Raw genomic sequence first — 15056 nt, 5'->3', positions numbered from 1 at the left:
AGGCACAAGAAAAACCTCATTTGCTCATCAGCTCGCCTGGCTGGAGGAGGCGCTGCGCTCGCCTAATAAGCCCAAGATCTTTATCACTATCCATCTTCCGTCCTGTAAATTTGCACTGCATCTGCAGGAAATCTGCGGCGATATAGAGGGGTGGCCCGAGACGCAGGTCACACGCTCACACAAAGCATGGCGAGCCATCGATGGGTGCCCCCGCAGGGCACATAACAGAATATGGGGTGATAATGCTTGAATGCTGCTGATGGTGGTCAGTGTAAATGGGCCCATTATGCAGCCTCCGTTATACGATATGGCCGGCATCCTGCTCTTTCCACTTGAAATGCTTCACAAATTTTTCATCCATTACAGTATGTCTCACTTTTTTCTTTTTTAAATGGGAGAGAAGAGGCTGGCCGAGATACTCTGAGGAAGTACTTTTAGGTTTTTGCCGTGCTAATCTTCCTTTGGATCTTCTCGTGAATGTTCTTGTCTCCGTTGTCCACATACTAAAATAAAGGTCTCCACTGACCGGGTTCAGCTTTTTCAAAACTACAAAGGTTCTGTTTATTAGTTAGATTTCTTCATTAGATTTATTAGATTTCATCATCACCACAATTGCTCTTTCCCTCTCGTTTTCTCCAGTCCTCTACAATGCAACGGCTCTCTTGTGGACTGTCAGAGCTCCTTGGAGAATATAAATGTTTTCTTGCATAATATAGATTTTTCCTGACATGGTTGCTAATGCCTTGCTTCTGCCAGACTTACTCAGAATTACCTCCATTTAAGCCCCCGGCCCTGCGGAGCTTTCCATTCTTCTTTTCAGCACAACATTTTACTGAGCCAAAGCATTTACCACGGAGAGACATGTACAGTGTATTGAGAGTGAGGGAGAGAGAGAGAGACAGGGAGCCGGGAAAGGTCGGGCCCTCGCGCTGAATACACAACACAGACTTGAGCCTCAGATGAGACGAGGAAGCTCAGAGAGAGCACGGTTTTCTCGCAGCAATTTGAGACGACTCCGCGCTGAGGCTCGCTCATTTAGATTGGATTACGAGTCGGTTCACGGAGCTACAGTGAACCGATTGGCCTCCTTACACACAGCGCTATACTTCTCATGCTGGCGGCGCTCATTTACATGCGGACATCCATCACCCAGACTGTCCACGCAGACGGATGTTGTGTGGCTAGGAAATTTTTTTTTTTTAGTCTTTATTCATCTGGAGAGATTTTGCTGCGCAATCGTATCCCAGCACTGCTCTGCTTTACATACATACAGAATATTCACAGAGCTAGTCAGTCAGGCTGCAGTGTACTATAGGCCCCTCTTCAACAGCAGTAGAGACTTTGTTCGTACATTTTTTCCAAAGTTTATTAAGATGCACCGAGAGCGCAGAGAGTGATACAGGCACAACCGAGCCCCTGGTTCAATCCTGTCTGCCACCTGTAGGCTGTGGGATGGTCGGTGTGAGGCTAGAGGCTCTCTATAGAGCAAATATTAAGTCGATTCTATGCCGCCGAAGACCAGGAAACTTGCCTCTCCGCAGTGCTGCTAACGTGCACTAATGGCCTTCCAGGTCGTCTACCATATAATATCAGTACAAATCTGTACAAATTCACCACTGCTTGAGTCTTGGATGGAACCTGCAAGGCACAGCTAAGTGTCTTGGTATTGGCACAGGAAACCCCTTGGTGTCCGACCGAGTGCGCATCGTTGTCCAACGACCAACTAGCGACAGTTATCGGACACATTTTACAGAATATACACTGAATGCTGGTGAAAGATTTGAAGTCTCGCGATTTACGTTGGTTGGCGTTACCCCACTTCTTATCAGAAAAACATAGCTGGCTACAAAGAATGAATTTGAAAATAGCTAAGCTCCCCAACACTGCCCCACGTGGTATCTCATAGCTGCTGTAGTTACATTACGAGGTGCACGTCAGCTATGGCGTAGCCTGCTGTGGATCTTCTGAGCCTGTAACCCCTTAACGCAGAAGGAAAACAATGTTAGAACTTTTATTTTTCACCTGTAAAGTGTCTCGCTTCGTACACGAAAAAAATACGGGCATCTGTTTTAGGGATATTTATCAGAAATAGTGAAAAATAAGATAGATCGGCCGAAGTTTCAGATCGGCTGATATGTTGTCATCAGATTTCCCAACTCTCAAGCATCATCATCGATCAGTCAGAAAGTGTGTGGATTTTTCTGTTGGACTCGTATATGGACTAGATTCTGTGTTGTAGCCACACACATGCACACTTCCACACTGTCTTAAATGCAAATGAGCATGAATGTTTTATTGTCTTACATTCTCAAAACAGCTAATTTCCTACTGGTATCTCTGTTCCTGACTGCGGGCAAAGAAATACCAAAAGAAAAGAAAAGAACACCTTCTCTTCCCTTGAAAAACAAAAGACTATAAAACCTTTAATTCTTAGTATAAAAAAAACCTTCAGTGAAGTTGCAAAGGCTGGTCTCAGATTTCACACCACGCTGTTTGAGAGAGGCACAGAGAGGCTGCACTGCAATTAGGTGTTCAAGTGATGATGCAGAGCTAGTAAAGTACTTTAATTCCTCTCGGAGTCCTGGGGGGTGCTGTGCCTGTAATTGCTGGCTCCCTCTCTTGATTGGAAATGCTTCACTTGTTGCTGCAGCTGCCTCGCTGGGCTCTTCTCGGACTGTATTAGCCACGGATCCTCCTGCTCCCTGACCCTTATGGTTGGCAACTTTCACCCCACAGTTAGATATTAGCATAAAGCTGACCCTCTATGGCTCTGCCCTTTATTAATACAGGATCATGAAGGGCTCTGTTACAGTAAGTGAAACTATCCTCTGCATTCGGACTGCCTCTGGTGGCTCTTTTGAAAGGCTTTCTCAGCATTACTGGAGTAATTCTTTATGACTGAGGGAGGGCCACGTTTTTTTTTTTTTTTGCCAAGTCATCATCCAGTGTAATATTATAGCACAGTGTGTCGCCAAATTGAAGAGAAATCATCAGCTTGGTGGGTGGGGCACCCGGACATTACGCCCTGATAGATTGATGAAAGTGTTATCGCTGTCTTCTCATTCATTCTCTCCCTCCTCTGCCTCTCTGTCTGTTTCTCTCCCCCCGCAGGTCAGGAGTGGCCATGCCATTTGGCTGTTTAACAATCGGGGAAAAGAAGGATTATAATAATCCTTCGGATGTGACAGATAAATATGACCTGGGTCAGATTGTTAAATCGTGAGTATCTCGATCATCTTTACAGACTTTTGAAAGAAGCCATTATGATGTGATTATATCCCTGTGAGTTAACCTGAAATGCCATAAAAATGCTTCTTTTCAGGGAGGAGTTCTGTGAGATATTCAGGGCCAAGGACAAAACCACAATGAAAATGTACACATGTAAAAAGTTCCTGAAAAAGGACGGAAGGAAAGTCCGCAAGGCTGCGAAAAATGAGATCCTCATCTTAAAGATGTAAGTCATTCATCGTGATTGATGCTCTCTGGAGTCGAAATGTCCGGGTTAAATAGTGCATTATTAGTTTTGTGATGAGACTGTCAAGTTCTTTGTTTTTTTTGGTTCCCCTATTTCATCTTCTTAAATACAAATTTCACAGACAGCAACAGTTTCTGAAAAGAAAAGGAAAACAGAAAACAAATCTCTGCTTTGCTTTAATAAAAAAAAAGTCAACCTCATTTTGCTGACTGATCACACACTGTTTCTAAGAGTCTTGTTTATCGGAGACATCAATTTCTCAGCTTCTCTGTGATTATCTAACTTTCCAGTAAAACCCACATTAGCATAACCTGGGCCTTATCAAACAATTTGTTTGACAGCAGGCAAAGCAGGGGAGCAAGATGAAAACGGAGGTGTGATTTCTTTCAAACCACGGACTCATTCTTCAGAAAATTACACTTTAGACACCTCAATAACAGGACGTGCGCTGCTCTCGTAGTCATCAGTGGGAGGTTTGAGTGAATTATCAAATATGAAGACGTTGTCAAAGGCTGGGAATAATCCTGGCAGAACATCAAATGCTGTGTTGAATATTAAGTGCTTGAAAACAGGTGAATCTTGATTATTTTTTTATTGTTCTTACTTAGAGTGAATGAGAAGATTCCAGCATGCTGTCAGTCATTAAGCTTCATTCTCAGTCAGTTTCATACTACTGTTACTGTCATACCAGTGATTTAAAGTCCCCCTCCACTCCAAAATGTGTCTTGCTTATTGTTCACTTGGATGTTGTTGTGCAGAGGCTGGAAGTTTTTGAAAGTTTCTCTGAGCTCTACTTAAATCTGAGTTCAAGACGTGTACGCACAAGATGATTTGTGATGTCACAATTAGTCTGGAGCCAATCGTGGTCCAATACGCAACATGGAGTAGTTGTCATTTTCAGGTAATTTACGTTTTTCTGGAAAAACTGGGCACAAATGATCTTTCTTCTTTCTGTCTGTCTTATATATATGTCTGAATGGGAGCTTTAATGGTGTGCAAGAAATGTTTTATACTGGTAATACTACCAATGCTAATACCGACTAAGAATAACCCTGTGTTGGTTGTAGAGAAACACAACATAATTGTCTACATGTAGCTGTGGTAAGCCAAGCTACTACATGTCCAGAATCTCTTCTCGTTTGCTGCCTGCTGGACTGCATTCACTTTCCTCCATTTCATTTCAGTGTTCGAATTTAAAATTCTAAATGTATGAATATGTGCTTTTAGAAATCAGCACAATGGAACAAAGATTGTCCAAAGAAACTGAAGTACTTTTTGTGAAAAACCCCATAATGCAATGCTTATCCTTGGCTCCTGAACAGACATGTAAATTACAGTTATGCAACATCGCACCTGTCAGTGGTGATGCAAAATGATGACGGATAAATGTCCCACATTTCAGTCTCCATTCACTAAGTAACCTATTGAGTCTTGAATGAACGAGGAAGCAATTTCACACGCAGGTTTAGTCCTTTGTTGACCCTGTTCCTCTTGCAGTACCATTTCAAAAATAAGCACGATCTTGAAGGCGGCAGGAGTATTTTGTCAACTTCCTGGGGGATTGACGAGCAAGAACAGCACTCTGCAGGCTCGAGTGTTGTAGCTGTGTGGACCAAATTCACCATGACGTTTCCCAGCTGGTGCTGTGGTTGTTGAAGGCATGGTCAGCTGGTTGTCTTCATGCCCACATGGATGCATACGATTACATAAATCGGGTTATGTATGGATTGCCAGTTGAACATGCAGATCTCAGTGTTGGGAAGTAAATTAAACTAATTGTGTTTTCTTCATGGCTGCTCCCTCTCTCGGCCTCCATGACTACTGTAGCGTGTTATTCATGAGCATTAAAGCAGGTCTTTACACTATTCCTCTGCATGATGCAGACGTCGTCTCCTACATGACTCCTGATAATCATTCTCTCTTTCTCTTTCTCTCTCCGTCTTGTCCTTTGTGACACGTCTCCTCAGGGTGAAGCATCCCAATATTCTTCAACTGGTGGACGTCTTCGAGACCAAGAAAGAGTACTTCCTCTTCCTTGAACTGTGAGTTCAGATGTCTGATGAGCTGGGGGAAAGGGCTCTCTCTGCTTGTCTTTGTGGCCGCTCGGGCCTGCTGAACTGCATGTGTTGATGATACACTCGTGGGGAATGAGCTGTTGTAGCCGGAGGCCTGGTAGATATGAGAACAGCTCTGAACTCCACTCATTTGGTATTCAGATATGATTGCTTCCTAGCTCCTCCATTCTCATCAGCATGTGTTCTTGGAGAATTAGATGAATTTCCATGGATATGCTAAATGTGCGATGCTCATCTCGTCCTTTGAGGACACTTGATTAGTGGGTTTAGGAATTCCGGTAAGAAAGAAAATCATCAAACACACAAGAAACATCCATGGGGAGAAGATTAAAACCATTTCCCTTTAACAGGTGGGGATTGATGTGTAATCTTGTCAAATAAATTTATTCTTGGAACAATGTAATTAACATTTCACTATAAATATACAATGTAAAATTGCAATTAGAGGTTTCTATATTACCAGATCTTATTTTTTACCTCTGCCTGAATAGTAGAGAGCAGATGGAAACATGGGAAGGGAATGGGGGAAGACATAAATGTTCCCAGTCAGAATTATCCAGATAACGTTGCAGTTACACAGTGCAAATATCCCAATGCTGAGATAAAATCACGTTCATAACTTTCAACGTTCCTTCCTTTTCCACAGTGCAACAGGCAGAGAGGTGTTTGACTGGATCCTGGACCAAGGCTACTACTCAGAGCGAGACACCAGCAACGTGGTGCGCCAGGTGTTGGAGGCTGTCGCCTACCTCCACTCCCTGCGTATCGTTCACAGAAACCTCAAGGTAACGTGCTACAGTGGCACACTTAGAAGATGCAGTCTAATCCCGGTTGTAGGCGGAAGTAAACAGGGCGGCAATGCTGTGGTGGCACCTCACTCTTAACCCAAGCAATAATCCTGTAGAATCAGTTATATAATGAATATATAGTGATCAAAAAGTTGTTGAAAACCTTTCAATTAAATTTTGTCCAGCTCTAGTAGACAAACCACATTTGCTGTTCTGTGCTGGGGGGGGGGGGGCAGTAGAATCCACAAGCCCGTCTAGATCAGCAGAACAAAGCTGGTGTCATGCCGTGATGGCTGCCTGCAGTGTGCTGTTGCCGGCTTGCAGGTCTCTTGCCAGCTGGACCACAGTTTCACTATTTCACTTTCATGTGTTTTAGGTTTTTATTAATTTATGTGCTTCATTTGATTATTTTAGCTGCTGTATTCATATTTGGAACTGATCGTAGCAGACAATAACAACTTTCAAAACCTTTCCACTGAATTGTCAAACTGTCGTGAGGGGGAGGATCCTGTGATTAAAGGGGATGAAAGTGGGTGGCCTACCTATAATGTAATATAATGTATTCTTTCTGATCCCACTCTATATTCGAGCCCCGGCGCGCTAGACAGGACGCCCATCTGCCCTGTGTTTTACGAAAATAAAGCCCTTAATCTTGTTAGTATGCAGATTCAAGACGACAAACGAGTAATAGCGGAAAAGGTGGTGGCCATATGATCTCTTTTTATAGCAAAAGCTGGATGAGCTTCTTCACCTTGATACCTCTCAAATCTCTGTCCAATGACAATTGATGCATTTCTTGAGGTTGAGGCATTTAGCTTTAGTCCAATCCTAATAAGATGGCAAAATGAAACTGATTGTCTCTCATTTGATTTGATTCGTTTTAATCTGAACTGGATAATTAAGCTTTTAGATGTTTTCAGTTCTGTCATCATATTTCTGTCTGAAAATGATCTCACAACTGAAATTCAACCCTCTAAACTGTGGCAAGATGATTCACTGTGAAAATGAACGACCTTAAACATGAATGTTACGTTGACCGTTGTCATTGTGACATGCTCTGTTTTAGTTGGAGAACTTGGTTTACTACAACCGCCTGAAGCATTCTAAAATAGTCATCAGCGACTTCCATCTTGCCAAGCTGGAGAACGGACTAATCAAAGACCCCTGTGGGACACCAGAGTACCTGGGTGAGAATATGAAATGACCAAGTCATAAGACGTCGTGATACAGGCAGATCAGCCCGGCTTTCAAACTCGCAGAGGTTTTGATGAAGTGTCTGTGCTCTTGTGCAGCTCCAGAGGTGGTTGGCAGACAGCGATATGGCAGGCCTGTGGATTGCTGGGCAACCGGTGTCATCATGTACATACTGTAAGTCGTGACATAAAACATAAAGAGGGAAGATTATTGTACTAAAAACACATTTCTAAAGCTTTACACCTCGTTTAAAGTCACTCGGTACATGATAGGCCTTGTTTAAATATGGTATGTAGATGTTTTTTGACTCTCTTCTTTTGTCTGGAACCTCAGGCTGTCAGGCAACCCTCCTTTCTACGATGAAACCGATGATGATGATTATGAAAACCACGACAAGAACCTGTTCCGAAAGATCCTGGCAGGCGATTATGAGTTTGACTCTCCGTACTGGGATGAGATCTCTGATTCAGGTACTTTCAGGATAAAGTGAACGCTGTGAAGGAACACAATGACAGCTTGCTGGGTAAACATATTCGAGGGACTTTCTCCCTTCTTACCTCTAGAGGGGCCAAACACATGTCATATTTATGTTCCTATCCATCAGGAGAACAAACCCTTTATTTGGTTGAGTTTCTTCTGTGTGATTTTTCTCTGACAGCTAAGAGTCTGGTTGCTCGTCTGATGGAGGTGGATCAGGACCAGAGACTGACAGCCCAGGAGGCTATAAACCATGAATGGTAGGCGGCAGAGCTTTGATATGTTATGCAGACCAGCTAAACCAGGGCAGTGTGATCAGACTGTGTTAATGGGATCAGAATTTCTGTCTTGTTTGACGTGTCCCTTAAAGTCACATTGAGAAACGTCATAGTTCACTTTAATTCAATTCAATTCAATTTTATTTATATAGCGCCAAATCACAACAAAAGTCATCTCATGACGCTTTACAAATAGAGCAGGTCTTGACCGACTCTTTATAGTGTTATTACAGAGACCCAACAGTTCCCTACATGAGCAAGACCTTTGGCAACAGTGGATCACTGTTAATGACAAACATTCATGTTCCCCACAAAGTGAATTGTACTTCATTTAGTGATCCCTTGACTTTTTATCTGGTGCCATCATCAGGTCAGAATTTCACAGAATTTCAGTATTTTGTCCAAGACTTTGGTTTATGACCAAATAACTGGAAAACTAATGACATTCAGTGTTTAGTGCTAATTACTACTAACACACTACCGCAAGAACGGTTTTTCTGGGCTACTTGGGGGCAGCGGAGACAAGTTAATTCTGACGACACTACACTTTGCAATTAACCTCATTTATTCGCTCCAAACCAGTCGTTGGAAATGTGCCTAATTCTTTTTTTTGCAACATTTCAAAAGTTCACTTAAAATGTGCGTGACAATTTAATTGTCGAAAACGACGCTATGAAAACGACGCTATGAGAGCAGCGTGAAAACATGGTCAACTTTATACCTGGTAAACATCAGCATGTTAACATTTTCATTGTGAGCAAGTTAGCATGCTGACATAAGCATTTAGCTCACATCACACCGATGCCTAAGTACAGCCTCACATAGCTGCACAGTTTTTCTGGAGGGTCCCGGTGTAGAAAGGAATCCATTTGGATTTTTGTTATAAAGGGACACTGCATTATCATTATCATTATCTCTTCCTGTTTGAAGACATTTAACTGTGTATTATTGTGTTAAAGAGGCATGTAGTAATCACTTTCTCAGTGTGACTGTTGGCCCTGCTTAGGTGTATCTGACAGAGGCACTTTCAGCAAACTATACATTTTGGTAACAATTGTCAAAGTGCCAAAAACAAGGAGAAACAGGCCCAAGCTGAAAAATGATCGGAATTATCCTTAAAGGTTAAACAGCTCCTGCAAAAGTTTGCCAGTCAATAAAATGAGCAACAAATTGAGTAATACTGTGTGCAGTAGCCAGTGGCGTCCGAAGATAAGGGAAGCATAAAGCTATGTTGTGTTTTTCTCATTTTGTACAACAGGATTTCTGGCGGTGCAGCTTCAGATAAGAACATCAAGGAAAATGTGTGTGCACAAATAGAGAAGAACTTTGCCCGAGCCAAATGGAAGGTAAGCCCTTTTGTTCTCTCTTCCAGGAAGCTCTTCTTCACGAAGTTCAACAGAAGTTGTACGGTCCTTGAGCAGGGAAGTATAGGAGCGCAGTATTGCGTAACAGTTAAGGCAGTCCCATGATAGTTGATGTTCTCGGAGCAAGTTTTCAGGTTCCAGCTCCTGTTTGACCCCCTGCTTGTCCTCCCTCCTCCCACAGAAAGCTGTGCGGGTCACCACCATCATGAAGAGGCTGAGAGCACCTGAGCAGAGTGAGTCGAGGGCAACCAGCCCTGCAGCCGGTGACCCGGCAGCTGACGCCACAGCTCCCCAGGCTGCCACCGACCCCTCCGCGCCTTCATCTGCTGCGACACCCGAGGGAGCGCCCGCTCCCGCCACAGAGCTCCCTGCCGGAGCGGAGACGAGCCAACCGGCGCCAGAGGCCGGAGCCGGGGGGGCAGCCTCGGCCGCCGAGCCGCAGCAGCCGAGCCCGGCGCCGCAGGAGGCCGAGCCCACATCGCGTTGCAACGGAGAAGCTTCGGCTGCAGTCCACGCTGCTACCGAGGCCGGGGACGAGCAGGGTTAGACCCCCCCACCCCCCAACCCTTACCTGTGTGACCTCTGCAGTCCCCACCAACTCCTGCATACTGTACATTAGCTGCTAGCATGGTGACACTGACTCTGCTTCTCTCTCACTTGCAGCATTAGTATCATCTCATGGAGGCTGTGTGCTACCTTTCCTGAGTGCTGCGTTACATTGGCTTTCTTTTTACACGTGTTGTGTCTTTTTTCACTGACCCTCCGGTGTTTTATGTCAGATTATAGAAACCACGTCTATCTCCGCACACTTTTTAGGAGTTTTAGGAGCAAAAACCAGATTTGCTGTCAAACTGTGGCTTAAGGCTCAAGCCTTCTTCCTGATTCTTCTCTTAGTGATAAGAGAATATAGGAAGAAACGATTGTTCTGAAAATGGCTTAGATTATTTTTTAATGAGCCAACTTGGGGGAAACTTCTCTCCAGTCTTGCAATTACAGTATTTGCTCTTAGAATCAGTAGAAAAGTTTTGCTTCTGAAATTTTGACCTTGTACCGTAATACTCAGTAAGTGCTAGTCCTCACACATGGGGAAGATCACACAGTCCTGTCACCGGGGAAATATGGTTCTTTTGGATCTTTTTCTCTGTTATTGTCTCCACTTACCAGTTATTGTGCGCTTAAAAACGCTGAGATTGGCGACTGGGAGTTATTATACCCAGTGCTGTATTTTGAACTAGGCAGCTTCACACATAAGCACACACACACACACACACACACACACACACAAACACTATGTTCCTTTGCTAACTTCCTGCTCAGGAAAGAACCTCATAGCTGTAAGTGTAAAGATTCTGTACATAGAGACCTTTGTAGAAGTAGCCAAAACAGCATGCATTCTCACTTTCTGCTGTTCATTTTACATTTACAGCCACTTGGTGGATAAAGATGCGCTACTGCCAACCTCGTCTTATCGCAGGCCACAGAACCCTCGCCTCTTGCCACAAGCCATGTGGAGGCCAGTGTTCTTTTCAAAAAGCATACTATACACTATGCTGTCTATTAATACTGTTCATTTAGCGCCCCTGCGGTCAATGTAAGTTATGTGGGGAAAAAAAGTCTTCATTACATAGCAGTTCTATGCATCCAAATTAATTTGTAGCTTTCCTTTTTTTAGAAACGCCTCTTCACGACATCTTTATCCATCACGTGACAGAAATAGTTGTTTTTGTTTTATTTTTTGCTGGATCTCAGTCTACTTGTATCTACTTGGGTTTGTCCTCCGTGTTAGGATATTGACTCAAATGCCACATATGTCTTAATATTTGGTTGTAATTGTAAAACAACGTGCATTAACTGACCACACGCGGCTTTCAAGGGAAGACATGCATCGTTTTGACTTTGTGGTAACTAGGGTCATCTTCACCTACTCAGCTTTGTTGACCTGCATTGTAATGAAAAAAAAGAGTATGAAGCATATGTTTGACATTTCTGAACTTATTGTTTATTTTACTTTTTATTTATATTTTTTATTTCCTTATCTCCTTTTTTCTTTGTTTTTTTTTCATTGTTGTTTTCCAACTCTTTCAGTCATTTGTTTATGCCATAGATTTTTCATCTTATACTTGATAAACAGTAATAACAATCTATCCTTTCCTGTCACTGGTCCCCTCGAGCATTAATAATGAGCTACAGAAGGAGTTCTCTGTAATCACTCTAGAGGAAATTGAGCAATATTCGACTGGCTGCAGAAACTGTGATTCCTGGTGTCCGTTCGATACAGTCCATGTACCTGTAAGTAGAAGTCTATAGTCCTTGCCAGCTGTCCCGCCCATCAGGGCCACTTAACTAACACATGGCTGCTGTCACATAAGCGTGTGTGTGTGTGTGTGGGGGGGGATTAAGACCTTATTTACTCCTCTGACCTGTGAGTCCCCACATGATTTCCTGTGCTAACACACACTGAACCGTGGGCTCTCATTCCCTGGTCACGAAGACAGCTGCCACATTGTCAATTCAATTATTAGATGATATGATTAAAGTATAATATGTTACGGCTTGTGCACGGCCACTTTGTCTGACTCTACCCAATCTGTTGTCATGAGTATTTCCTGTGAACACCTGTGAATTTCTATTAAAACGTGCACCTCAGACAAAAAGGGGCTCTGGATAAAACTGATCACATTTATTATCTGTAGAATCTCAAGTTTGACTTTGTTGTTTGCAGAGTCTTTTGTTTATACACCTATCTCCTTTTAATTTGTGCTTTGGTAGATTCTTACATTGTTTAAGATGAATATTTAGATTTTAACGAGATGCTTAAACAGAAGAATATCAGAGATTTTTTTTATGTGAATAGATTATTTCATGTAGTCCGTTCTCTTCGTTTAGATGGCAAAAAAATACTGTTTAAATACTGTTACACAGTTTAAAGCAATGCTTTTTTCCAATACATTTCTCACTGTATTTAGTATTCCATGTCTGTTCATTTTGCCATGCACTTACAGGTGTATTTGTAGATGTGATGTTTGCCAGGACCAGTGGTCACCTGTAGGTCCTGTCTTGCATTTGTGAGCTCTGTACTGTACTCCTTGACTGAGTTGATGACTTTGATGGTAATAAAATTCTAATTCATCTGTTTGTTCATCTGCAGTCCTCATCATTTCCCCTTCTGGGTAGTCGGCCTACAGACATAGGGTTCGTAGCATCTTTCAAGAACGATGGCTCTGTTGAAGAGCTGCAGGATTATTTAGGGAAAATGTGGGAAACAGCTTGCGTCATCACACTCAGCTTTTCCCCCTAACCCGGAGGAGAGCATCTGTGTTACTCGCTCTCAATTAGCACAAGCTTAGCACCCACCCTGGTGGGGTGTGAACTTGTGCTCGAAAAATCCCAGCAGTGCCATTTGGTGACACTTTCCAGGATACTTGAATTGCGTCGTGTTGGAGTAATAACGCAGAGAGCTCACTATCGAGGCCCCTCTGGGGTTTCAATAGGCTTCCTCTTGGGAGATTTCCTCTGTTTCATGGCCATTGTACAACGGCATGCAGCCATCCATGCATTCATTGTGGGCTCAGGGGGATCCTAACTCGGTCTCTGTTATTGGATGACTTCATTAAGAGTGGCAGGGTGAGGGAGGTGTCAGTTTCCTGTTTGTCTTTCCTGTTTGTCTTTCCTGTTTGTCTATCAGCCGCTGTCCTTGCTGAGAGGAACATTTTACTAGGAATACCCAAAATATGACTTCTTCTGGGCACATCCAAACTTACATATTAACAAAACTAAAATAGTAGCTACAACAGTTACTGCACATTGTGGATTGAGATGTAGTGCAATCGATACAGAAATACTTGAGCAACAGCAAGCAAGAAAGAGTCTACGTACACAACTCATTGGGTTTAACTCAGCTCTGCCTGTAATAAGTGTTTCCTTACACTTTTATCGATGTTTCCATCTATTAGGCATCAGATTCAAACCGATAACATTATTCCAACCCCGAGTTTGGGAACCACTGGACAAAACTAGTTAACTGTATATAAATGAGTTAAAACTTGCTCCACCTCAACCAGCTGCAACAGTAAAATGATAGTCACATATTGTTGCATTAGTATAAATAATACATCAGTCACAGGATCCATTTTTCTGCAGAACAAGTGCTTCTACTTTAAATACTGTAATTACATTTTACTGATTACACTACTGTACTTTTACTCTACTGTAAGTATGTTTTTGAATGCAGGACTTTTACTTGTAATAGAGTATTTTTACAATGTTGTATTTGTAGTTTTATTTTATAGTTTTACACTAAAATATATACTTCTCCCAGCACTGACTATTTCAATGTTTTATTCAGCAAACATGTTACAAGAAAAATAAAAGTACAAATTTCACAGTTTTGTACTTATGGGCCTGTTTGTTTAAATGGACATTTCGTAGATTTATTCTCAATAGACAAGGCTGATCATTCCATATGAACAGTCCAGGAGACACTGTAGCATCCTGCCATCTGCTGGTTGACAACATGTAATGCAGCTGTAAGGAGGACTGCTGTGGTGATCGCAGAGAAGCAGCAGAGGGCAGTGTTGCTCCCTCCCTTCTCTGCTTTACTTTGGGAGGCACTGCTGGTCAACAATGGATATTCCACATTTCCCCCAGAGTCTCATCAAACGGTTATTGCATGACAAAGTCCAATACGAGAAGTGGGAGTTCATCAAGGCCAGAATATGGTGTGATGCATCAAATAAAACGCCACTTTAAGAACTAAACTCTTTAACCCAGTTTGTGGCACATCCCAGGTTGAGGATTTCAATGAATGTCAGCTCATCAAGTCCTCAATGGACTGAGTTTAGTTTTTTACAGTGGCCAACTCTGTAGGTCTTCAAAAGGATGCCTGTTAACAAAGAACCAGTTTCATGGCATGCCAAACTTCTATCCAACTTCTGCTCCAACAATGCAGTAAGTGTCCGGCAGCTGTCACTGTGAGAGAGACGGAGCAGATAACCACAGAAGGCCACGTCTGCCTCTGAGCCACCGGGCACCAGATCAGACTCAACGATAAGACAGAGCTGGATTCCACATCTGAAAAGTCAGTTGAATGATGTTGGCGATGCCACGGCTTGGCTTTATGTCATGTGATATGCCACTGTGGAGATAATGCCCCACAGAAATACATCTCTGTTGTGTTGCGAAGAATGGTGCACTGAACTGTCCGATCAGATTCGGATGGGTCAAACTTTGTTGTGGGTAGTTGTGAATTTACAAAATGTGGATCGGCGTCTTGGTTTGATGCCAGTTTCTGATTCAGAGGCGGAGGTGGCTGGATTTGAAGTGATGTGGTGATGATGCAGATATAATTTCAACAGCCACTGTGGGGGAGGCTGACCCTGAATATTGGTCTCCTCTATTCAGGACTG

At 42.9% G+C, this 15056-nt stretch overlaps 1 protein-coding gene across 1 annotated transcript; it reads left to right on the top strand.

The window, feature by feature from the left end:
- The first annotated feature begins 3124 nt into the window (after positions 1-3124).
- LOC139283156 (caM kinase-like vesicle-associated protein) lies at positions 3125-10198 on the top strand. The gene is made up of 10 exons (XM_070903115.1): positions 3125-3219; positions 3323-3454; positions 5443-5517; positions 6197-6335; positions 7405-7525; positions 7631-7706; positions 7866-8002; positions 8191-8269; positions 9546-9633; positions 9833-10198. The coding sequence occupies exons 1-10, from the start codon at positions 3125-3127 to the stop codon at positions 10196-10198; spliced, it is 1308 nt and encodes a 435-aa protein (XP_070759216.1).
- Positions 10199-15056: the final 4858 nt, after the last annotated feature.

The sequence above is a fragment of the Enoplosus armatus genome, chromosome 3 (genome assembly GCF_043641665.1).
Source record: "Enoplosus armatus isolate fEnoArm2 chromosome 3, fEnoArm2.hap1, whole genome shotgun sequence".
NCBI lineage: Eukaryota > Metazoa > Chordata > Actinopteri > Centrarchiformes > Enoplosidae > Enoplosus > Enoplosus armatus.
Note: the sequence above shows the minus strand (reverse complement) of the source record. Positions and strands in the feature narration are given on the sequence as shown.